The sequence below is a fragment of the Physcomitrium patens genome, chromosome 2 (assembly GCF_059467195.1).
Source record: "Physcomitrium patens ecotype Gransden chromosome 2, ASM5946719v1, whole genome shotgun sequence".
In the NCBI taxonomy this organism is placed as follows: Eukaryota; Viridiplantae; Streptophyta; class Bryopsida; order Funariales; family Funariaceae; genus Physcomitrium; species Physcomitrium patens.
The window spans coordinates 6898296-6924019 of record NC_143411.1 but is presented as its reverse complement, the minus strand read 5'-3'; the positions used below and the strand labels follow the sequence as shown (position 1 = coordinate 6924019).

At 37.5% G+C, this 25724-nt stretch overlaps 2 protein-coding genes across 4 annotated transcripts; both read right to left on the bottom strand.

The window, feature by feature from the left end:
• Window positions 1-1344: 1344 nt before the first annotated feature.
• On the bottom strand, window positions 1345-20203 carry LOC112278990 (DExH-box ATP-dependent RNA helicase DExH14). Of its 2 annotated transcripts, none has more exons than XM_024512986.3 (50): window positions 20008-20203; window positions 19198-19310; window positions 18979-19043; window positions 18645-18810; window positions 18030-18519; window positions 17594-17659; window positions 17261-17365; window positions 16692-17009; window positions 16448-16564; window positions 16137-16196; window positions 15884-15955; window positions 15565-15681; window positions 15087-15248; window positions 14633-14698; window positions 14266-14418; window positions 13890-13973; window positions 13579-13656; window positions 13223-13354; window positions 12853-12918; window positions 12638-12703; window positions 12241-12363; window positions 11587-11736; window positions 11205-11417; window positions 10850-11005; window positions 10494-10718; window positions 10260-10361; window positions 9857-9937; window positions 9661-9747; window positions 9329-9532; window positions 9037-9153; window positions 8657-8779; window positions 8317-8406; window positions 7916-8041; window positions 7708-7770; window positions 7459-7547; window positions 7243-7333; window positions 6642-6791; window positions 6165-6356; window positions 5709-5774; window positions 5307-5462; window positions 5065-5208; window positions 4741-4808; window positions 4137-4305; window positions 3851-3913; window positions 3601-3696; window positions 3282-3449; window positions 2819-3007; window positions 2368-2520; window positions 2067-2201; window positions 1345-1794 (listed from the first exon to the last, which is right to left on the bottom strand). In XM_024512986.3, exons 1-50 carry the CDS (start codon window positions 20020-20022, stop codon window positions 1720-1722), a joined length of 6375 nt encoding a protein of 2124 aa, XP_024368754.1. In that variant the 5' UTR covers window positions 20023-20203; the 3' UTR covers window positions 1345-1719. The 2 variants fall into 2 exon arrangements, 1 of the variants encoding a protein (XP_024368754.1); XR_016498699.1 differs by having other exon boundaries at window positions 1580-1794; window positions 3601-3710.
• A 1236-nt stretch (window positions 20204-21439) lies between these two features.
• On the bottom strand, window positions 21440-23479 carry LOC112278991 (ALA-interacting subunit 1). Of its 2 annotated transcripts, none has more exons than XM_024512988.2 (2): window positions 23296-23479; window positions 21440-23185 (listed from the first exon to the last, which is right to left on the bottom strand). In XM_024512988.2, exon 2 carries the CDS (start codon window positions 23033-23035, stop codon window positions 21971-21973), a length of 1065 nt encoding a protein of 354 aa, XP_024368756.1. In that variant the 5' UTR covers window positions 23036-23185; window positions 23296-23479; the 3' UTR covers window positions 21440-21970. The 2 variants fall into 2 exon arrangements, with proteins under 2 accessions (XP_024368756.1, XP_090100949.1); XM_090244823.1 differs by having other exon boundaries at window positions 21440-23180; window positions 23296-23436.
• Between the last annotated feature and the right edge of the window lie 2245 nt (window positions 23480-25724).

The window sequence follows — 25724 nt, the reverse complement described above, 5'->3', positions numbered from 1 at the left end:
ATATTTTTCGAAGGTCTGTGCATATTTTTGGCTATTGAAATTTTTAATTTCTCACTTTCTCTTCCGTGTGTCTGTAGATTGTACATGCTCCACGAATTTCTATGCTTTTTTGTTAAATTTGCTCATGGTTGATCATTTTAGCGAAGTTTATTTGTTTATTAGATTGCTTTAGATAAAGATAAATTTCTTTGTAGTACTTAACATGATTTGTATAATTTCTTTGTTATCTGATGTTAGAATCTATGTGTAAATATATCTCATGAATATTTACACATAATAGCAATCATTGCAAAAATAAAAATTTGCTTACTTGTTAGATATACTATTAGTATTTAGCTTCCCAATCCATCAAACAATTAATTACTTGCATCTTTGGACAATATTTCATAGAATTGTTTAATTCAGTACTCATTAATATTTATTCAAAATGAGCACATGTTTTTATTTTTTATTTTTATTTATTTTTTAATTTCATTTTTCTAGTTATTTATTGTTTATCCACATATTTTATTTCTTTTTCATCGAGTTATTTTAAAACATAAGGACTAAATAAAATTTGATTGATGATATTATTTAAAACACACTTCTTTAAATTTGAATATTAATATGACATAACACTAGCATAATATACAATATTATGATTATGCAAAACAACCATATTATTCACAAGCATTATTTGTTATATTTGTATTCTTCTTACTATTATAACAATGTTATTAGATACATTTAGACTCATTCATTGTGACAAAATCAAACTACTATAATTAAACAAACTTTAAATTATATAATTTTTATATATGACAAGCAAAAATCACTTAAAATTGTATTTAAAATTCATTTGTGATGCTAAAAGCTACAATGTTTAATCAAAAAATATGTATCTATATATATACAATTCTTTATTATTATATACATTTAATTATTTTATATTATTTATTAAAATACCAAAATAAGCAATAAGGTATACAAGTTAACAATAAAAACACATCTATTTATTTATTTCTTTGATTCTGTAAGTTTCAGATAATATTTTTGTAAAAACCAAATCTGAAAATGAGTAAATTAGAAAGAATTTCATTTTCTCTAGGACACCCAGCTGAGCACACAAAAGCTGGCTGGAAGTTGGAAATTGCAAGTATTGAATTAACATTTCATGGATGACAGCTTAATGTACTTCTAGTAAACTAATGATCACCATTGAAAGAAAATCAAGGAACACTGGGCTTCAATTAGAAGCTCTTCCCAACTACATACACATGGCGTGGTTCAGGAAAGCCCAAAAAATAACGTTGCAATCATGAGAACAAGAAAATCACATTAGGAGTTAGATTACAACTCTCCAACTTAAAATTAAGTACCAAACCATCACTCGGTACTCTGGCAACTAATTATTGAAAGGATTTCCATCAATATCGTCTGCTTCACATTGCAGTCAACCGTGAGGTCCACAAGCAAACCTCAACAAGCTCCAAGCTTTTGAAATCTATTTTATCAATTACTTGATAATTCAAAGGACTGCTGCATGGTTCTTGTTACTGAGAAGAAGTAATTTGTCTAAAAATGCACATTACAAAAATAGTCATCGAACAAATTTCCATCCGGTGATTTGTTTCATTCAGTAAGTGAACTTCCTCGTTGTAATACATTCAGTAGCCATCATTAAGGATACCTTAATGCGGTAAACCCTTTTCTTTAAATCCAAATAAAAAAATTCTCACGTCAACATGCTCTTCGAATCTCGAACTCTTGGTCAAGCCCGACGTAACAGTCTGACACCAAATAGAGTTTGATAGGCTGCACAAACACAGACGAAAAAAATGTTACAAGTGAACACCATGGTATTTGAAGTTAAGAGAAGAACTTGGTAAGACCTGTCCTTGCTACGTTGGTATTACCAAGTACAAACAGTGATCCCAGATTCCGCAAATACATCAATTAATCTAAGTGCTTCCTGACAGGAGCTGTACGATATGGAGATTAATCAGAACCTATCGAAGCCAAAAAGCCAAGAAAGAAATCCAAAGGAGCTAGAGAAGTCTTCAAAATACTGCTGAGCAAGACTCTACCTCAGATTCAGGCTTCAAATGCTTTGGTAGAACCAAATTTGATCGCAAGTGTTCCAAGAATGTGACCCGCTTTAGTGCGTAGACCTCACGCGTCTTCGGGTTTCCAGCCACAAGCCACCAGCCTTCGTCTTTGACCTACAGTTTCAGAATACTGCTAAGTTAACTAGTTTAAAGGGCTAAAGATTTGTGCATGTAATGTAAACTGAAACTATGGTAGAAAAGAAACCAAATCTACTAAAGCACTACAAAGAGTTAACGATATTCCAATCTTGAGAGCAAGTGAAATCTAGAAAGATCCAACCTTTGGAAAATGGGGAACGTAAGCCCTCGCATTTGGCATCCGTTTTAAAACGCGTCTGGAAACTTCAACACGCAGAACCCACTCTTTGCTCTTATCTCCTCCGCTTGGTTCCAACTTCCATTTTACTTCCGTACGAGGCAATCTCATCCATACCTGCAATACTTTCAGTTAATCTTCAATGCCTTCAGAATACTATGAATGAGACAATCCACTATGTCATTGATCACCGACTTATTTTCTCGTTGCTAGAATTTCTATATAGGACACTCTTGGACAAGTACCAAGCATACAAAAGCAAAACATAAGAAGACCAAAATTAGAGCTGATTAGAGCAAAAGCTGATAGTCTAACAGAGGAGCGCCAGGATCACAGAAAAAAAGCCATTCTAAAGATGAAACCCAAGCTCTAGAACCATTAAGTAGAAAAAAAGAGTGAAGTACCGCTTACGCACATTCAGAAATTCTGTGACCTGTGGAGGGCCAATCACAGTCCTTAAAGCCCCTCTTACTTGATCTGCCGTGCTTGAGAGCAAATCGTTTCCAGATACTATACCACGATCTTTAAAAACAGACAATACATCACTGTTCACGTATGGCAACATCTTCAGCGCTAATCGATCATCCTTCTCCCACCAAAGGCCCTACATAGATGCACAATGCACGAATCAAAAAACACGTCAACATCCACGGTATTCTGCACATAAGAACAGTATTTAAAACTATTTAAAACTGTGCTAAACAAAATGAAGACGCAGTGCTTGAAGTAAAGATAGAGACATCACAGCCGGTTGCCCAATCAAAAAAATGACGGCATTCTTGCTAAAGTTCATGGCGACCAAACCCACAAAATGCACAACCACGGTTCAAGACCAGCAATGTCGTAAAGCTTTAGAGATTGCAGAATCGAAGAGATACCTGCATGATCATCTGAAGAAGATGCATAGTGGAAAGAGCAGTTTCGAGCCAGCCACCATTAGCAGCCACATCTACCATGGCTTGCAATACACGTATGCTTTGGTCCAATACAGACTTGGTATCCGTAACGTAGTCGCTTACAGGTAGATCAATCCTTGAGAAATGAGCCTGCTCATTCCATTGTCCACAAGGTTAACAAGATAGTCAGATATGATAGGTACAGAATAGAAAACTTAAAGCTTGATTCCAATTGCACGCTTCCTTGGATACACGTTGAAGGTTTCAAGAGCTGGGTTCGTATTTTAGACTTTGCGTTTACCTGCAGAAGCAAATTCGTTTTCACGTGTGGATCATCAAGTGCACGCATGTCAACAGGCCAGCGTACTTCCTTTGCAAGCCCCTCATTAACTTTATCCTGAAAATCCGTGCCTTCATTAAGTTCGTAACCAAAGAAGGATTAGAAAACCAACGATAAATAGATAAATTGACTAGCTTAGATACATTAAACTCATCACACGTACACATTTCACATCACTTGAACCTATAGAAAACCAAGTTCAAAATTCGACCTCATTATGCCGAACTGGCAATTCGTCAAATTCTGCAGCTCCACTCAAAACTTGAAGAAGAGCCTGCCACGTCATTGAAAAGCATGTTCAACTTTAGCATTAGTTGCGATAAAATGCCTTATTAACAGTGAAGATTATTGATCCCAATTCGATTTGATGTCACCTTAATATTTTCGATTGCATTGGGCATGTCTAAATAGAATTCGCTTTTATTTCTTAAAGCAGGGATGATTAACTAATTACGAAATAATGACAGCGAGAACCACTCATTATGACAGCCCTTTACCTCAAGAGATGTATCCGCACGAATATTGGCGCTGAACAATGCAACAGTTGTGTAATGCAAGTAATACTGAGATGCAATACTACCCATCACTAATGGTTCGACTGTGTCATCCTCGTTCACTCTTAGACAACCCCCATCTTCAAGGGCTTGAAGAGTGCTGTTCACCAATCTGTTGAAAAAGCACCAAAGTACCAACTAGCGTCAGTCACAAGTAGAGCAAATCTCCATATTGTAATCGAAGGGGTGAAAGAACAGTAATACTCGAACAAGAGTGTTACAAAACGTTCCCTTCTAAAGATACTCGCGGAGTCATCCATAAACTTCTGTTTCGTTACCAAAAAGAAATTCAAGGCTTAGCTGGTCCTAAATTGTCAGTTAGTTTGAGCGACACCTCCAGCGGATGGACAAAAAGTCATAGTACAATCTATTGATCAAACATAAGACCAACGGTGACAAAGAGGATCATAAAATGTAACTAAACGTAAAGCAGACCCAGTCGACTCAACTGATCAAACTATGTATAAGTTTCCTTCAAAACATGATAACAATGATCAAGATCATTTTCAAACGTAGTGAAGGCTTGTAGGTGAATGAGGTTCAGTACCCTGATAGGTATGCATTGATGGAAGCGCTAGTGGTATCTCCAAGGTCATAAAAACTCGGGTTCTTGACCTAGATTGAGTAAAAATAAAAGGCATTCAATAAGAAAATAACAAAAATACAATAAAATTAAGTTCAAGGATGAAAACTAGAATAGAAATGACCCTTACCAAGACCCATTTTGCAACTACTATCATTTCCAGAGTGAACGCGATAAATGGATGAGCACAAAAGCTTTGATAGCTCCAACAGCCAAAGTATACAAATGTAAACATTCAAGTACATAAAAAGTCTAGAGTCTGAATGAGTCCTTGGAAAAAAAACCCACCAGGCGCCGGAAAAGGTATGTCCAGGTCAAATAATCGATGGCATCTTGCTTGCTTGATATTGTACCAGCCACCACCTCCGCATTAAAATGATCATGAAGGTGGTGCGTGAGCATGCTTTCAACCGGAAAAGGTTCATACAGAAACTGTACAAGCATAGTAGTAGTTAATACTTATACCCCTTTTCTAGAACAGAGCAAAACCAAACAGTATGCTTACTGAAGGTCTGTACACAGGAATGTACCTTCTTGTAAAAGCTTTTCTTGGGATCATGTACTAAGATGACGGCTTTACCATGCTGATCATACTGAGGTCGACCAGCACGACCCATCATCTGGAGAACATCTGTGATAGGAAAGTCTACATAGCGCTTTGTCTTGCCATCGAAGAACTCAGTACCCTGTCAAAATAGACAACACAATTCCTAAGACCCGATTGCAAAGGAACATTCAACTCTGAGTTGCTGAAACCGAACTATTGGAAGTGGGTTAATGAATACCGAGTACTGCTAATATTGCAGATCTAAATGGCACTCATCAAAATTACATGACCGCACCAAAAACAGCCATGATAAGCGATGCGACGACGTCATCAATGAATTGTATTGAAAGGTTGAGGTATTCATCAATGTATGCATGAGCTCCACCTTTATGACAACAAGGTGAGCTGGAAGATTAACACCCCACGCCAGTGTGCTTGTACAAACCAATATCTGCCCCACCAGAGAAACAAATAGGAAGCAAGTACCAATCAGTGATAATATTGGCAGCCAAGACCAATTGAGTCAACAAAATGAATAGGACCAAACTACAATTGATTACCTAGAACACATATATTCTCTGTACAGAGTGATTGAATGAAAAATAGTAGCTAAGAAACAAGAAAATTCACATACAAAAACCTAATAACAAGAAGCTAATAATGTTGGTAATAACAAGTTTCTTACTGCAGCTTAAGGTAAGAAATGACAAAAAATCGTACTTGCTGCTAAGAGACACGATAAAAACATTGTTCATTGAAAATGTTCTTTACAAAATGAGATTATTTGTAGTACTGAGTAAATTAATACTCTCCTGATAGAAAGAAATTCATGAAAAAATACCTGAATTTTTGTGTTGGTAAAAAGTTCCTCAACAAGAGATCGATCTCGATCGTTCAAACCAGCATGATGCAGTCCAACACCAAATTGAAGAGTATGTTTTAAATTTTCATCTTGTACTTGGGAAAGAACCATATCCATTTCATCATCTGTCATGTTCACAAACTGCCGTGGTCTTTCATCGGCAGACGCGTACTGCATTTCAGGTGATGATCATGAGTTAAGTGATCTCTAATGAGTAAAAAACAACAAAACAAAAAAAAGCGCAGTCTATTGTTCAACTCAGGTTTGGCTAAAAATGTAGCTGAGGAACCCTACATTTCTGAGAGTGCCCAAGTACCAAGTGAAGTGCTTTCTTTGCAGAAAATTTACGGTCTCAAATAATACAATTATAAAATAAGACTATAGAGGAAACTTTCTTAAACTTGCAATACAAAATGACATGATTCGACTAGATAGTGATAGAGATGAGTAACACACCTGTATGAGGTCCAGAGCTGTCAAACGAGTTTGACGACGAGATGACACAAATATAAGAACTGGTTTAAAGGGAGAATGGGTTGTTATTGCTGCGTATGTTGGCTTGTTCATGCTGTTCATTCTTGGGCAATAGAACTTCCCAGGATAACCCTGTCCAAGCACAACAGACAGGATTAATAACCCAACAATGAAACACAGAAGCTTCTGGAATGGTTTCAAAAGGTTATTAATGTACCTGACAAAGCTAAAAGCATAAATGAAAATAACAGACTACATTCGCACCTGAACATCTAGGAGCGGCCAAGTGGTACATCTACTGAAGCACTTGAGGATTTTATGTCCCTCAAATTCAAATGAGAAAAATAAAAGTAATTGAAAAAAATCAACTGCCCAGGTAAGAAGTATTTGTGTAAACAACATAAAGGATGGATAGTGCCGCTATGTTGATATTGGCAGACATAGATATCCTGGCATCCGAGAAGGCAGAAGTTCGCTTCTCAAGCCAACTAAAATTCGTACTTAAAACTTGAAGTTTAAGTAAACTTGTAGACAGTGGTTTGTGTGGAACACATCAAACTAACCACTTCTCGGTAATAAGTACCTGAATGTGAACTTCAAGTGGCACAGGCCGAACGCTGGGCTTAAAATTGTAAAGACCAACTTCCTCAATTCCAAGCCAGTTAGCCAAGTCCCTGCATAGACAATTTAAACCAAGTTTAATAAGAGGATATTCACGCAATTTCCTCTTATGAACTCAGCTTTGCCCTTAAGTATTCTGGAAGCAAATCATTATTTTAAAATAGAGAAAAAGAATCACCGAGCATTAGCAAGCGCTGTGGATAATCCGATGAAGCGAACAGGAGCTCCTGTCTGAGAAGATATATATCGCATGCGGGATACAATGACCTATAAACAAGTTGTTCAAGCAAACAAAGCGAGTCTTTTAAAGACATATACAACAAAACAAGAGACAACATAAAGAAGTCATTCATCATAATCCCACAACAGCGCAATACATGTTGCTACCATATGTGCACTTCCACAACAAGGTAGCATTTATGTCTACCTCTAGAATGGGTCCACGGTCAGCTCCAAGGAGGTGAATCTCATCGATCACCATTAATCCCACCTGTATTGCATGAAAATAACAACAAAACTTAGTAAAAGAAATGCCTTAGCAAAGGTGCTGAAAAAGAAGTATGATTCCAAGCGATACAAACTTAACCCAATGTTAAAAGAGAAAAAAATGTTTGCTTTGCTCTATGTGCACAAACCTTTGTAACATAACTCCGGTTATGCCAATTACGGCTAATACCATCCCACTTCTCAGGCGTTGAGATGATAATATCAGCTGCGAGCAGTGCTCTCATATCGGGTGTAAAATCTCCTGTCAACTCCACCTGTACAATAACAATAGAGTCTTAAAATATTCACCAATCACATACATTACAAAGAATGAATCTTTGTGAATACACCAAGTTCTCTTTACCATCTCATTTAATGTTTTCATTGCTTTAGAGTGAATAATTCTACGACTTCAATCACACGTCAGAACGTCACTGACAGAATTTCCGAATATTATGAGAGGTAAAAACTAGTGGATATATTACCAAATTTTGAAGGTTGTCCCAGTAGGCATTCTAAGTCAACTTTGTCCACAACCAACATAACTTACCAATTTCTTATTTAGAGCGTGAGCAAAACCTTTTCCCCAGCCATCCATTCTCTCCCTGACAAGTGCCTTAAGTGGAGCAATGTAAATGACCTGCCACATCACAGAAACAGCCCTCAAAATTACAAAAGGCAGTGTAAGCAATAAGTTCCATTACATACTCTTCCTCAAACAGTTATGAGGAAAAGACAGGATGCATTTTCTCCAACAGTTTACTAATACATAGAATAGCATGAACAACTACAATAACTTTGATACAATTTAGTCCGTAAACTCCTACAGAAGGATTAAGGTTGATGACCAAAGCAGTTATAACTTGAAAGAAATTGTACAAACTCCTCACCTTCATATCAGGATATGTATTAAAAAGCCGCATAATGGCTAGTTCTGAAGAAATAGTCTTTCCACTACCAGTTGGAGCACCAAGCAGAACATTGTTATCCGTGTGATAGAGTGTGTGAAAGGCCTGCACAACAACTTTTGACTTCAATTTCACAACGCAATAATCTAACTTTCACGCTGACCAGTTGACACAGTAATGAGACTAATAAAATACGTAGGGCTCCTGCATTAATATCCGCCAATTAATACTTGACGTAGTTTATTCCCTTAAGTATATGGAAAACATTGAAGGAATTAATTGATTTAATTAGATCAAACTGAAACATCTAGAAGATACGAAAACAAAGCACTCTGATAATCTTTATCATGCAAGAGTCAAACCTGGGTTTGAATCGGATTAAAATGCGTGAAGTTGTAAAGCTTCTCATATTCTTTATTGCCAAGTGCTGCCAGAGGAAGAGGCCTTAAGTCCAGCAACTCCGTATGTGGAGGATGTTGCTTTCCATTCATCCCAACAAACCGTACAAAACCTCAGTACTTCAAAAAAGTTACATTAAAAAAGTTTAGATCTGATAAGCGACAAACTCAAGTCACACAAATCTACATTAAAGATCAAACTCTGATGATCACGTCACCGCTGTAGTGACGAATCATTCACAAGCAGAAATATCACCTCAGGTAGAATAAGATGCTGAAAGGAGACTGTGTGAAGAGCTTCAGCGTGAAGCCACTTGTCTGAAATCGCTCGAATGTAATACTGGCTCGGCAGAGGTTCAAATATGGGGATAGTGAAGGAAAGAATTATCTTTTTTTCTTTAACGGTTTTTCTGCTCATGCTGAGAAGTTCCGAATGATAAATATGCTCATTATCAGAATCCTGTTTGAAATCCACAGCCGATGCTCGTCAGAGGGCATTACTTTCAACGAGATTGTGAGAGAACAAAGAATAGAACAAAAGTCAGGAGCAACTAAAATAAAGTCGATTTAAAAGAAAAGCCAGCTGACCTCAACCCATATCCACCAACGTTCGGACAAGCCGTGAACTTTATCTTTCCAATCAAAATCATCTGGTATAGTGATAGTCAACGCAACCTGCACCAACCAAGACATGCTTCAGAATCGTCAAAAGTTAACAAGAGTCTAAAGGATATGTTTAATCGCACATTTCTCTACTCTACGAACTCAAGCGAAAAATATTTACCTGGAGTACAGTCCGAGTAATAGGGCTGATGTTGGCAGAAAGCTCTACCCGTGGAAAGTATCTTAAACACTGCACAACTAGCTGCAACACATACAACACATGAACTGACTTTCACGCCAAATCAAATCATAGAAAATCCTATAAAACGTAGAATTCAAACGCTACACGAAATACTACTGTACTGCTGAACTTACGAAAGACCATGAGATGGCAAACTTGAGCTTAGACAAATAATTAAGTTGTCGAACAAAACTCCGATGAAGACGGAGCAGATCACTAAGAAAAGATGAAGAATGACTACTTGCTAATTAATTGCAATCCACACAAGTCAACTCAAAATATCGGGCGTAAATTTCAGAAAAAAAAAGAAATCACTTTATTTAATTCAAGCCGTAGCGTGTACCTTCCCACCATGAGGATGCCGAATCAGTTCTCCGATTTGCTTGTCATCCATATTATATAAACGCTCCATTGTTGCATCTCTGCTTTCGAGTTTGTACAAAATCTGAATAAAACAAGATCCTTGTCTGTAAATAATACATTAGACAAATAAATCTTACACGACCAAATTAGTTCAGAAAAAAATAATAATAATAATAATAATAATAATAATAATCAAGATATTAAAAGATCTTACGTCCGAGGATAGAATAGCATCGAATTGGCGAAGTGGGTGCTGATGAGGCCAGACACGTCGATCGACTGCTTTGCAAAATTCTAGCAGAAGGGTTGTCATAGTCACCCAACTTCGTCGTAAACATATTTCAAACAGAGCTCGCATGATGCGGCCTAAACTGGCGTTAATATAGGAACTGTCAGCCACAAGGGAAAAGCCATCCACAAACCCTCGAGAAAGATACACCTGGTACAAACATCGTTTGAGAAACTTTCAGAGAAACAATATGGCTTGTTTGGACCCGAACCGAATTCACGAACATGCACTCACAAGTTACAAGAACCAGAGAGTATACAAGCTTAAAAAAGAGTAGAGACCTGAATGAGAATGTTGATCTTCCCATATTTATCTTCTGGGCCCCCTTTAACTTCGAAAGGGCAATGACTCCTAACAAGCTGTGCCAGTTCTTGCTGCTCCTCTTCTCTTACCATAATATTCTCAAACTCAGATGAATGAGCAACCATGTGAATTAACTGCATCCGTCATAGAAATTGCACATGGTTGTAATAAGGCTTACAATTAAATCTGACCGGTGTTAAGAAATTCATTTTCATACCCATGCATTCCCTTACATTACTGCGTCCACAGAACCATGATAAGGTTGATTCTAAGATAAAATGACAAGATCATTTTCACTGCTGTGAGGTGGGAACTGAAAAAACAACCAACTACCTCAGCTTCATTCATATGACGCTTCAGCATCTCATTGTAGGTCTCCACACTAGTGTATTGTATGTAGAAATGACTAGCAACCCGTCCAAGATCAGTTACATATAAGTTCCCACTTTTTTCATCGAATCGCATCATTTTTGCTTTGTCAAGTTCACGTGCAGCATCTGTAATGAGCGCTTTGCGTTTTGCTAAAAGCCCAGGATCCATCACAGCCTGCAGTACCACCATTGTAAGAAGCATGCGACAGCCTTCATTAGACACTCGTCAGACAATTTTTGTGCACTATTCAGATTGACGAGATTAATATCTAATACATATTAACCCAAAAAAAAAAGGACACGAATATTATAGAAGTGTACACTTTGTCAGAATACATGCGTACCTCTTCCCAAGACATGCCGTACACAAGAGGATTCTTCAACATACGGACAAAGAGATAAGTATATCCAAGCCAAGCAATTGCTTCCTTGACATTGGTAACAGTCCCTAGTACCACTTCCGCATTCAAATTGTCTTTTAAAGAAGTCACAAACTGCAAAATTACACAGAACGAAACACTTTGTATTGAGCACTACAATCATCCAAACCTTAACATTATCCTAAAGAAATAATCCTATAATCTTCTTGATAAGTGATTCAATGTTCTTGGTGAAAAACTCTCCTTCCGCTCACAAATTCTATTTGCTGGACACAAGAGATCGGTCTTTAATCCATTCAGAAAGTATAACTATGGAAATGCCCTAATCATACGACTTGATATGAAATCACTCTACGACTACCAAAAATGACTACTTAAATCCACTTAGTGAAACCCCTAAACAACTACACAAAGTATTAAATACTTATATGATCATTTACTTCTTTACTAATGCCTAAAAACCATGTAATATTTAAAGAAACTACAGTTTATGAAATAATGCCGCATAAAGAAGATGAGAAAAGTTGTTCAAACACCCACAGAAGCTTACAACCCCACACAACACCTCATCAACTTGGTGAACGCCGAGATTATCTCAAAACTAAAGAGGGTACAGACCTGGCTCTCAATCGGCAATTGATGAGTAAGAAGTCGAAGATAGTGAGAGAGTTTATTATGGGTTGTGATAATAATGCCTTCACCACTGGTATCAAACTGTGGTCTTCCTGCTCTTCCAAATATCTGTCAAATAGTTGTAAACTAATCAGTATACACATAAATGGAACCTGCAAATAAAACACATACCTTCTCAAACTTGAAAAATAACAATCAATTATGGACCAGTATAGCGGGTGAATGCATCTCACTCAAAAAAGAACTGCAAAAGCAAGTCTTGATGGAACAATACAATGTGCAATGAGTCGCTCAATCTCCCAAATAGATAATCATAGGCATCTTATCCAAGTTTCTAATGACGAATCACCCATTCTACATGTCATCACGAGGAAACAATTACCTGCATAACATCAAGCATACCAAGCTCGCGCCAACCACCAGCTTTAGGGTCATAGAGTTGTGTTCCCTGTGATGTCATTGAAATCAACAGATTTAGAGAAAAAGATCTTACTGTAAAAGTTTTCAATTAGAACATCATACGATGATCGGCAACTTACACAGATTCTCATGCCAATCAGCGTCTCTGCAACACCAAAAAATGGAGGACAAACTGACCTTAATTACAACCATATGAGCTGGAAGATTCACTCCCCATGCAAGGGTAGCTGTGCAAACCAAAACCTGCATAAAAATAGCTCTTCAAGCTTTTAAAATTTCATCGGACTAAAAAGAAATAAAAAATTTCCACCTACTTCGGCTACGAACCCCGTTCCAAAAAAATTAATTTCTATCATCATTTGATACTACGGTGAGTCGTCTGTATAAATCAAAGTCCCCACATTATTGTTGAAAATTAGCGCATGAACCGAAATTCTCATCAAACTACAATTTCGCAAGGAATAAAACCTTCGCTATTAAACCAGGATAGCGCAAACCACAGAAGATCCAAGAAAACACCGAATATTCAGTGGAGGATTGAGAATACCTTAATCATTCCTTCTGAAAAGAGTCGTTCAGTAAGGTTTCGGTCCGACCTTAGCATCCCAGCATGATGGACGCCAAATGCTGAACCAAATAGCTCAACTAGCTCTCGATTCCTTGACTTTGTCACTTCTTTCTGTTTGATATGTCGAAACAACGAAAATTTTAGAGTAATCTAGGTGCACTCTATAAAGCCCCCATCCAATAAAAATCGACGGTGCAGGCCAAAAACGCACACTATTACAAGTTCAGTTTAGCATGATTTAATAGAAACTAAATTTGGAATATTATATGAAGAGCATAATATGATTGAGTCATGTGTTATGTTACAAGGAATACATATGAAACTGTCAAAAGTACCTTCATCATTCCATACAACGGGAGCTCAGAGACGTCGGTAAGTAGTGACAACTGATTATTACGTTGAGCAATCTCCACCTGCAAAAGATTTGGAATAGCATTAAAATACGAACTGTACCACATTACCAACAGGCATGTACATGTACATTCCATCAATCCTCAAGTACACCAGTCAAAAACAGGAGGGGTTCAACATCATTAGTTTGTGATGCGTTGTAACGCTCATGAACCGGCAATGCAGGGTGATAAACATTGGCCACTTCAGGTACGTTTAAAGAAAGGGAAATAGAATCACGAGAGCATTGTAATACCAGACTGCGCGCTGACTTCACTGTGTCTTTCCGCGAATGAACGAAAACCATTGCTTGTTGCCCACGCTTGATTGCCTCCATTACCTGCAATGTAAAGCACAAATCACAAAGTTATTGCATTCGCACTGATTTCTGTCAACCTGGTTCTGTCAGCCCGGTACAGACAATCAAGCACAGCCTCAAGCCCCAGAACTAATGCTATACCATGCAGATGCCGTGTGATACTCCCGCCACCAAACATGTACATGCATTTCCTTAAGAATATGAAGAAAACGCTACTTTCGGCTACTCAAATCAGGGAAATAAGGCAAAAAGAATTCAAAAACACAAAAACTCAAAAACTCAAAAACACAAAACTTAGAGATTTATTATATACCTTCGTATAGCAGACTTCATTCATGAGCTGATTGCGAAGAACAAAGTTCTGTTCAGTGATACCAATATACTGTTGAGAAAGTGGTACCGGACGGTAGCTTGCATCGAAGTAGAAGAGCCCTGTTTCTGCATTCACCCTCAAAAACTGTGCAACCTGCAAGATTTTAAAACAGAAATAAAACAATCAATAGAAATCTTGATGATTGGACTAGCTCATGAGAAGGACTAAGTTAGGAAATAAAAAGACAAAATCAATGAACAGAAATATAACAGGTCCTTCACAAGTAAAATGAGTAAAATTTGTATAATTCAAGCCATTATCATCTCAACATGAAATTGAAACATTCGATCAGTGAGCCACACCAGACCTCCAAGTAATTAGGAAGAGTAGCTGAAAGTCCAACAATACGGATCATGCTTTGTGTCGATTCCACCTGCAAGTGTCCAAAAATATAACTTTCAGTCGAGCAGATGATTTATGTCAGCGTTCTATTCTGCTCCTCCTTGCCTAGACCAAACTTAAATGACTCAGAGTTACCACCATAACGCAATCATGAAAACCATCTAAAGTCATCTCCTGCTTGCTATCCCATACAAGTTCAGCAAGGAAATAAACATGTGAAAATTCAAAACATAAAATATACTTGTTAATCATTTTCATCCACTATTTCATAAGATATAGTATTGTATGATTCAGAGTCCATGATTAAGGACTTTCTTTAACTCAAATCCGATAAAGGTAGTTCCCGTCTGCAAACGAAAGAGGCAATGAACCTCTCAGACAGCACTTTTGGTTGCATGAAAAAAACCAAAATAAATTACCTGACGAAGAGTTCGGGCCACAAGGGTTTCAATGACAGGACCACGGTCATCATTCAACAGATGGACCTCATCAATAATCAATAGCTTCACCAGAGTAGCCAGTGCCATATCGCTGCTTTTACGTGTAATTACATCCCACTTCTCCGGTGTAGTTACAATCATCTGCCAATGCCCCCAAAGTCTAATTAAGCTCAAGCTTATCGAAACTCAATGAAAACAATATGAAAGTATCAGACACTAGCAAAGCTCACACAGAGTAACACAGTAAAGTCTTCTCTATGAACTAGCTCAGAGTAGTTGTCTCATGCGAGATAAGGTAATTTAAAAAGCAACATACAGTTTACCTGACTGTACGTCAAATATGCATCAATAGGCCACGATGAACCACAGAAAAAAAATGCAACAAAAAGAAGAAAAACGTGTTTCACATGAACAAACAGACATTGGGGGCTCTTAAAATTTGTGAATAGACTTTTACCTGAGTTTCTTCAAGCTCACGTTTAGTTAATTGCATGTCTCCAGTTAATTCTTTCACGACCACATCCAAGGCTGCTAGCCTGCGACTAAATGCTTGTGTCATCTCCGCTGCAAGTGCCTGCACTCAGAAGAAATCCCAAAAGTACACTTGATATTCTTGAATGAACATTAATGCACTTAATCAGATTTGGACGTAATCAATGAAATCGAAACAGCCGATCATTTACCAAAGCTGTCAACCCTTGATTAGAACTGCAAAGCAGTAAGCGACGCATTCAAATAAGCTTGCTAACACCTCCTTGCAAACCCCCACAACGTACCTTCATGGGAGCTACGTAAACAATCTTGAAATCATTTTTTTGCAGCACGCCATACTTCATATTCTGCCCTATCTGTATGCCAAAATACACGTGAGCAAACTAAATGAACCAGAACACTTTCAAGATAGATACAAACGAGCATTTTTAGATTGGAAAACTAAAATGTAAAAAACTAAGAAACGGCAGCTTGCTTAGTAAACAAATGAATTCAAAACATTAGATGCTGCCTCAATAACATTATCAGCGAAAATACCTCATGAAGTACTGAGATCATGGCGATATTCGTTTTACCAGCACCAGTTGGAGCACAAACCTGTTCAAGTTGGCATGTTAATTGTATATGAGAAAAACCATTCATTCAATATTACGTCTCCCATGTCCCCAAAAATTCGTGAGTAGAAGATGTCATTTGATCATCGCATCGAAAGAATTATTCTTGCTTAAAAGTAAAGCAAAGTCACGAGTGACCAAAGGTGCAGCGAAGTGAGAAAGTTCACCGAAACAAAGCACCATAAAGTACTTCAAAGGATGACATGACTACAGGTGACCATCGATATTACTTACAAGTATGTTCTCGTTACTATTGAAGGCTGTAGGAAATATACGACTTTGTATTCGATTGAGTGTCTTGTATCCTTCGAATGCAAGTTGTGCAAAATTCGGTAATTCTCCTATTTTGATCTGAGAAACCGACCAAAATTAGCAAAATTTGCAACAAAAATCTAAACTATAAGTCCTAAAATATTGATGACATTTCTATTCAGGAAAAGCAGAACTTTAATTTCTGCAAGAAAGAGATCTTTATTACCAGCTTCTCGTTTGGTTTCAGTGCAGCGGTGACTATTGCTGGAACTCGTACTTCCTCGTAGCCTTTGAATACTTTCCGAATAGAACCTTGCGGTAGAATTGCCCCAGTCAACAGCGTATCATCCCCTTTGCCTACCAAACCGTCGATCACGCCACTTCCTTTCTCACTGGCCTCCACCAAAGCATAGAAACCTCCTAACCCCGATAACCACTCAAGTGCTGCATCGCTATCCCCATTAGCGACTCGTTTGGCTTGTTTCTTCTCTTCCTTTTTGCGGAGCTTATCTAGCTGTTTATCTAAGTCGGAATGAACACTCACCTGTTAATATCAGCATTCCAAATTCAGCCACATTGTAATACAAGAACCCTTTAGCAAGGATACATCACTGAAGTGAAACTTGGAATCAATTTGACACAATCCGTACATGGCAAAATTAATAATTGATCCATAAGAAATGATAAATCAGAATGCATTTCCTTTCATTTTCCCGTAGACACATTTACTTTACTACACTCACACCAAGGTCACATAGGAAAACAAATTAAAAAATTAAAGAAAAAAATAGAAACCTGCGTGCCATAGCTGGGCATGCGAGGCGTTGGACCAGAACTAGCTTTGTCTGACTTGCAGATGGAAATAGCTTTATGTACAAGCTCCACAATCTCCTTGCGATGCTGCACGACCAAGGTGGAATTTGCAAAATATAAGAAAACAAAAGTTGTAGCTGAATAATATAACCGTCTCAAACTTAAGAGTACAATCCAAAAAAACCGCATGAGCCAGGGGCAACCTGAGATTGCATAAATACAAAAAGAAACTCTCACGAAATACTGAAATTAACACATCTAGCTTGTACTTATCATAAGTGAAATGCGAATGCAACAAAATAATGGAGACAATACCTGCAAAAGCTCTTGAATTAGTTCAAATCCTCCGTCGCCAACAAGATCGAACAATTCTCCTGCAATCTACAATTCCAAAGGTAACCATAATAAGTAAGTACAGATCAAACTCCAAAACAAGGCACACCCAAGTTGAAGGGTCTTGTTACCTAGTCATCCAGCTTGCATATAAGCGAAGTAAGCTGCCCTCTAATATCATGTCAGCGTCGTAGAATACGTCATGTAAGCTAATATCGTATCATAATCTAAGAAAATCTGCAAGTGATCTGAAATATCAAGCTTTCCACTTCAACTGACTTGTTTAAAATAGAGCATTTGAATCTAGTGGTTATGTCACTTCAACAAAGATTACAGCATGGAATTGTTTAATACACTTCATGTGTATGGATGCGAGTAATCAACTGAGTTCAAAATATATGTCCAATGGTATTCTCACCTCATCTTCTGACCGTTCAGAGTCAAGGACGCGATAAAGAGCCATAGCCAACTCAGACCCGGAAAATTGACCATGACTTGCTTGCTCACACGCTTCATAGTACCATCTTAGGGTAATTCCACCCACCCCATTACTGGTAGAAGACGGCCATTCTCCTTTGTGAGGCATGCTGGCTGAGCCATCTGTTTGCTGTGATACAGCACTTGAAGCGACAATTGCAGTATCTTCCAGACTAGAATTAATCCCAAGATCATCCCAATCGTCTTCATCGTCATCACTAATATCCTCGAATTCGTCAGAACTAGCAGCTGGAACTTGAAAGCTCAAGTTTGAACCAAACTCATCTAGAATATTTCCAGGTTTCTTGCTGGACGACTTCTGATTGACATTTGAAGCCAGCTGCCATACGTGTATCTGATTAGCCAGATCTGCAACTTTCAATAATTGATCCTTTGGGAATGTTTGGCCGAATATATTTGCTAGCTTTTCTCTGCAGCCAATCAGTCACATTAGACAACAAGAAAAAAACTAGTGTACTTCAAAAGTGACCACGACATTCGATCACTAACACAGAAACTACCAAGAGAATTAAACACCTCAAACAGACCGTAGTACCGTTTCTGATTATATACAGGCCCTGAACTTGCACCGTCTAGATCATGAATTGAATCATATATTAGACTTGCAGATTGCTGCAATTCATCGGGAGGAACCTCGCCATCTATCAACTCCTTAACAGCCACCAAGAACTGCTCGTAAGCGTGTCGAATTTTCGCTGGAGCTGTAATTACAGAAAGCAACGATACCAGCAGGTGTTACACAAGTAAAAAATGACATCGCTCAAAAAGTACGTTCCAAAAGCAAGACGCCAACAATGTAAAAGCAATTTGAAAAAAAATAAAAAGATAAAAACAGATTCACATTGCTCTTGATGAAAGTGATTGCACACCTTCATCCCACGAGGGAACCAGCCTTCGAGCTAATTCAGAGGAGCCGACAGCAGCAACTCCATTCCTATTTGCCGAAGCACCACATTAAAGTTAATTATCATCCTGTGCAACTAAAACCATCCCTTCGACATGTACATGGCCAAGACAAATGAGGATTTTCATATTAGTTTCAGATCAACAAGAGAAACGGGCACTAGTGGGTGAGCATATATTATTACCTCGACTGTCGTCTCTGTTCGAGAATGCGTTTTCTTTCAAGATACAACTTATCGACATCAAGCACGGTCCCTGGATTACCAATTGATCGGACAACGGTGCTCAGTCGTGACTTCTGCATGCACAACACGTAAGTTCATTAAGCATGGCAATCCTCCCAACTTCTTAACTTGTAAGATACATTACATTGACTAAGCTACGTAAACCACTCAAATCCTCTGCTTTTAAACCCTAAATCTTAATTAAGCAAGCACTTATTCAGTTTGAATCGACATCAATAGCCGTCTCGCGAAACTTTTCATAAGTGACAGATGCTATTACAGTCTCCAGCAAAAATTAAGCCAACCATCTCATTAGCAGCATTAATTGTAGAAAGCATGCAATACAACAGTCCAAAACAGTCATACACGGACACGATTTAAGGAGTATAACAAAGCGGCAGATTACAAAAGTCTCTAGAGTATAAGTCACGAATGCACATCAATTAGCAAGCGCATGCCTCGAAGTCAAGCTCACGATTACCATCCACCCGAAAATTAAACAACAAAATCCAAATGCGCTTTAAAGGTAACAGTTACAAGGTAGACACCACAATTCGCAGTCCAAATTACAATCCCCTCATCAAATTCACCAATTCAACAACGAAAACCGCGAATCCAGAAACATTGAAACCACTGTATGACACCGCGAATTTCAGAAAATCCCAGATCACATCATTAAGTGTCAAAGCAAAGCTGGAGGAAACAGAGAAAAATAAACAAACAAACTGAAGCGACACAAAGAAGCTACCAACTCGAAAACGGAACACACACCTGTATGATCGCCATGGTGACCAGAAGTGTCTCTTCTACCCATACGATCAATCCTCCTTTGTGCTGCTCTCAGCTAGAGCTCTGTAAGGCAGAGTGGTGGCTGCAAGGACCCGAAATACAGCCTCCCTTCGAGGAAGAAGCAGCAGTCGCAGTGAAGCCTAGCTCGGTGCTAAGTTAAAAGGTTATGGTGAGGCGAGTCAGCTTCGAGAAAGGGCTTGTCTGTCTCACACAGCTTTGAGAAAAACAAACAGAAAGACAAGGCGACGCAAGAATATTGGATGATAACCTCTACTTTCATCCAACCATCATCCAAAGCGACTCTGAGATCACGCATTGGTGAGCTGATTTTCAACCTTTTACTTTCGTGATACTTTTTCCCCAATCATGTAGCAATTCTTCTTGCTACTCACTGATTATGCACTTGATTTTTGGTTTTGAAAACCAATAGTTAGTGATGCGGTATTGTGCCGGTCGCAAGCTTAGGCCAGAATAAATAAACAAAGAAATGAAACAACTTGGTAGAATAGTCATTTTCTGTACATGTGTGATAAGAATGATTCAACGAACATGCTCACATGATAGAACTCCAAATGGAAGACAACATCATCAAGTTCCAGTTCCTGAAGATAAGAAGATCAAGGGAAATGAGGTATACAGGAAGATGAGTATCTAGACTTTGTATCCATTACAAACATGTAAGTTCATATTACTTGCACTACTGGAAAAGAACTCGTCGAGAATTTAACAGAACATTTTCCCATCTTCACATCAGATGCAAACAAGCAAATTGTGAGCCTTTGCATTCACATAGCACCTTGTCTTTCTTGTAGTTCAGAAGCAGAAAACCGCTGTGATACATCTTTGAAAACATAAGCATGTAGAATATCCTCAAGACACTGCATATCGAATCTAGCTGTGCAAATAAGTGGGCTTTACCATAATTGTGACCTTTAACTGTGAATTTCTCTCTAATCGCCTGCAGTATGCATGAAGTTGAAATTCCCGTTTGTAAGTGTAGGTCAGCACTTCACTCATCAAGTCAATCAAACAATTGTTGAAAGCTGTTGACCTTCACAAAATCAAACCATATCTACTCTGAGGATGTGGCAAATTGACTTGTCTAAGATGTACTATTTGCATCAGGAGCATCAAAATAGTGCGTAACATAACGACATTGCAATGAAATATAGGAAACATACGGTGCAAAGAGAAACCTGGTCATATCAGTATCCAGACCTATCAGTTTAGCCAAAGAATCCAGCTTCAGGGTGGGTTTCACAATCACAATAAACGCATTTTCAATATCGGCAAGAGTGATGGAAGAAATACCATTACCATATCAACTAGTTAACTACAAAAGCCATGTTGACGTACACCAACCATTCACATCCGAGAAAAATCACTGAGGAAGTATGGTTGTGTAGAAGACGACTTAAGAGGTAAATCTTTTGTTTTCTGAAAAAAACCGTTCTAAGCACAAGAAACCTTGCATTGTCATGAAGAAAGGAAAGCAACTTCCCTTTCCTTCAAATGGAATTTCAACTAATCAAGTGGCAGTCATCTACGGTTCCACTGGAAATCATGAGAAAAGCTCTTTCAATTACTAGGGCACTCATTTCCGGACTATGTAACGGACTTTCAAAGGAATCAAGATACTATGTACCAATCAAGGAATAGCAAAGCCCTCTACAAACTTTTCAATTGGCTCAGTTTATTCTAGTCCGAGTAATCCCAGCAGAATCATCGAATTAGATCCCAATAGGGGCAACATTACGATAGAACCCCAATTCAGCAACCACGTGGAAAATTCTTGAATATGACAACAATCAGACCAGGGTAGCCACCAAACTTCATCCGAATAACTGCAATGCATCAGCACAACTACAACGCAAGTCAGGAACCCATTCTCTCATGCTGGCTCACAAATCGCAAGACAAGAAACGAGAGGCATGATGTCCTCTACTCAACCCCTAGAATTGTTGGAGGCATTTTTCCTGTTCCAAGACAAATATGATGTGTCGCCAAGTGGTCTTGGATTCTTGAGATGGATAAGGAAGAAGACAAGCGCCAAAAACATGCAGATCAATCCCACTGTCAAATACGCGATTCCCAGGAAAGAATTCTTCCCGCCCAGCCAGCTTGTGGTGGACAACACCAACTTCTTACTGCCCTTAAAAGTGTAGGTATTGTACACATTGGAGATGCCAACGGTAACCGTCTGGTTTGCTTCAAGTTGCTGATTAATTCTCCCCCACAGCTTGCGGAAGTTTGGCAACGCGGCAGTCCTCATCCACACTATCAAATCCTCGGCATCTCTCAGAGGCTTGTTCGGATCCAATGCTGCTCCTCCAATCACTCCTAATGAACCATTCCGATCATTGTTTGGAAAGAATAGGGGCTTCACGTCAGATCCAAACTTACTTTGAACGTCACTCTTCCAAGCAATTCCCGTCTTTTCCACTAGGATACCTCCACTCGCGGTGGTAAAACTGTAGGTATCGTTAAACAAGCTCCAGGCAATAAGGCCACAGGGAACAATCGTTTGATTTCCGACTTTATCGAGAGGCTTGCAGGAATCAAGGCTGGATACCTCGTCACCTCGAAGCTGCTGATCGTTCCTACTCTTCACATATCGACGGTGATTCTGGTAGAAATTAGTAAGCTCATAGTACACGTACACAGGGGGTTTCATTCTCTTAGGGATAGTAAGAGTAACATTGCAGGAATGATCAACTGCACTGTTTTGGATGTAGCTCACACGATCCGCTTTCGTAGCGAGAGTCGAAGGAAGACACTCCATGTCATACCTGTGAACAACCTCAACTACTGAATTGGAGGCCAAGAGTGTCACAGCACCGATGGGAATAAAGATGATACCCACGACCATGAATGTGGCCATAACCCATCCTGGCGTGAGCAAGGGCTTACACGCCGGCAGCTCCTGTTGCGTAAACTTGGTATATTTCGGCTTCTTCGACTCCTTCATTAAATTCGTCGGCCCATCTTCCGAGGAGCTGGCGCCATTCATAATGCCCCACCCTCAAAATTCTAAGTCCAAGACACAAACCGCTAAATTCACAGCAAGCAGCCGTGGCTAGGAACAGAACTGCCTCCTCTCAAAGAACGCAATTCTCCAAGTAGAGCAGTTAAGGACTTGGGCACTTCGCCCAGAACTGAACTGCACCACACCATGAATCGATGTCAAATAAGGTACATGAAATAGGAACACAAGCAAGAGAAGATCACAAAAACAATGAAGGGGAGGAAGACGAGGAAATCGAGACATACCTAGATGGAGAAGAAGCGAAACCCTACCATGTGAGAGAGGAAGATGTAAGAATGTGTCTGGCACAGCGGAGGGCAAAAAGAAACAACGAGGGGAAGTAGGAAAAGGAAAGAAGAAGAAGAAGGCAAGGGCGAAGAGCAGACAATGGCGGAGGAAGGGGAAGGTCTGGCTGTGCAATTTGCTGTTCCATGCTCCCTCTCTCGCTCACTCTCTATGTTCCACTTCGGAACTGTCGTGGAACCCCCCCCCCCCCCCTGCTCCGGGCTGCCCGTGTTCCATAACAAAAACATAACCCTTCACTTCACTTACCCCTATTGCTGATTCATATACACAGATATTTGAGTTCTATTACATATGTGAATAGAGTATATATATATATATATTTATATTTATTTATTAGTGGAAATCTGTGCCATTGGCCAAGGAAACGGTGTAAAAGTTTAATTTGTTGTTGCTCAGTAAAAAAATTGACCACTCCTAAAGAAATGTTATTAAAAAACAAAAAACAAAAAAAAAACAAAAACAAAAACAAAAGCATAACAATGGAACTGGCATTGTGTTTCTTCACCATAACTAGCAGACATAATTTTTCATAACTAAACATGTTTTTTCATAACTAGCAAACATAATTTTTTATTACAAAAATAAACTAGCTAATTTAAAATAATTTTTGAAAAACTGTATTTATAGTAGTATTTTTCTCTTCATTATTTTCAAGATATATAATCTTGATCATAGTCCAAAAAAAATGCATTGTGAAAAGACAACATATAATTGTTAATGTGCAAATATTGGGATTTTAAGATCTATTTCTATATTCTTCAACGATTTGAAACTTGTTAATGGTCATTGCAAATCTCACCTTTATTAGAAATTGTCTTTGCTACAATTTGAATAAAAGCTCTACAAATGATGGGCATAATGTGATCTGTGGAAGAAGATTCAATTGTCTCTTGTAGTCTCTAAATAAAAGTCTTGCCTTTATAATTCAATTATTGAGTTACACAATGATTAGGGATACTTCATTACAAAGTCCTTGGCATGAAATTATGTTTTGTAATAATATAATAGAACATCTAATATTTAGCTTCAAGCTAAATGGTAGCAATTTAAGTGAACTTAAGCTATTCAAATACTTGGTTGGATAATAATTACTATTATTGGTACTATATTTCATAATTACTATATTTGTACTAAAATAAATATGTGAAATTCCAAAAAATCTCTCCATTATATGCTTATTTACATCATCAATATCATAATTTTGTCTAGATAAAATAGACTTGTCAATGAAATATTCATCTCTAAGTATCCCAACTTTATCATATCTTGAATAGATAGCTTAAATCAAATCATTTGATGTTGGATCTACTTTTATACATTCTTAAAGAACCATTGTACTTTTCAATGGATCTACATTTATTGAACCATTTTCAATCTGCAAATAGAAATTATTTTTAGATATATTATATAAAAATATTATATAACACATAACTTGAAGAGTTTTTAGGAAATAATTGATTTTCATCATATACACCTTCTAGAATAACAGTTTTAGTCAACTTGCACACTTTAATATTAGACCAAATCTTTGATCATTGCAAAGAAGCATCAACAATCTCTTCTCTTGAAACTTTAATTACAACAACAAAAATTTGCCAAAAATCTCTACTATTGGCTACAATAATTCTGCCAAAAAAACTTCTTAGTATCATTTATGTCTTATAGAGTTCTATCAACTACCTAAGTACAATGGCAAAATTGCATCAGTATCTCATTTCAAATGATAAGAACTATCCTTCTTAGAACATCTATGTATAAAGCATTCTTTGCAATATTACAAAACAAATCACTACTTATTCCTATTGTTAATTCATACACACAAATATTTGAGTTCTAATATATATGTGAATGAAGCATATCCATATATATATATATATATATATATACAATTGCAACATTGGCAAATCTTAAATAATGTCACAATTTATGTCGAATTTATATAATATAATTATGTACTGTACTGAACAAGTCTTGTATAGAATATTGTAAGATGATTTTTTTTTTTATAAATGTATTTGTCTTTGCTTTTTAAATAAACATATCAAGGTGAATATATTCTTAATTTAATACTTATAAAATCCATTACAAGATGGTATTTGATACTACTTGCTTAGATAAGATTATGTTATTTAAATAATATTTAATAAATAATAAAAATAAAACTACATAATATTTTATGTAATATAATAACCAATATAGTAAATTATTTATAAAAAAATAAACAATAAACATGTTTTAAAATAAAACAGTATTATATAATATAATACTTCTTAAAAATTTTGAACTTATAAAAATATTAATAAGAAGGTTTAATTATGATAAAGTATTTATAAAAACTTTCCATATTTAAGTCTAATTTCTAACTATG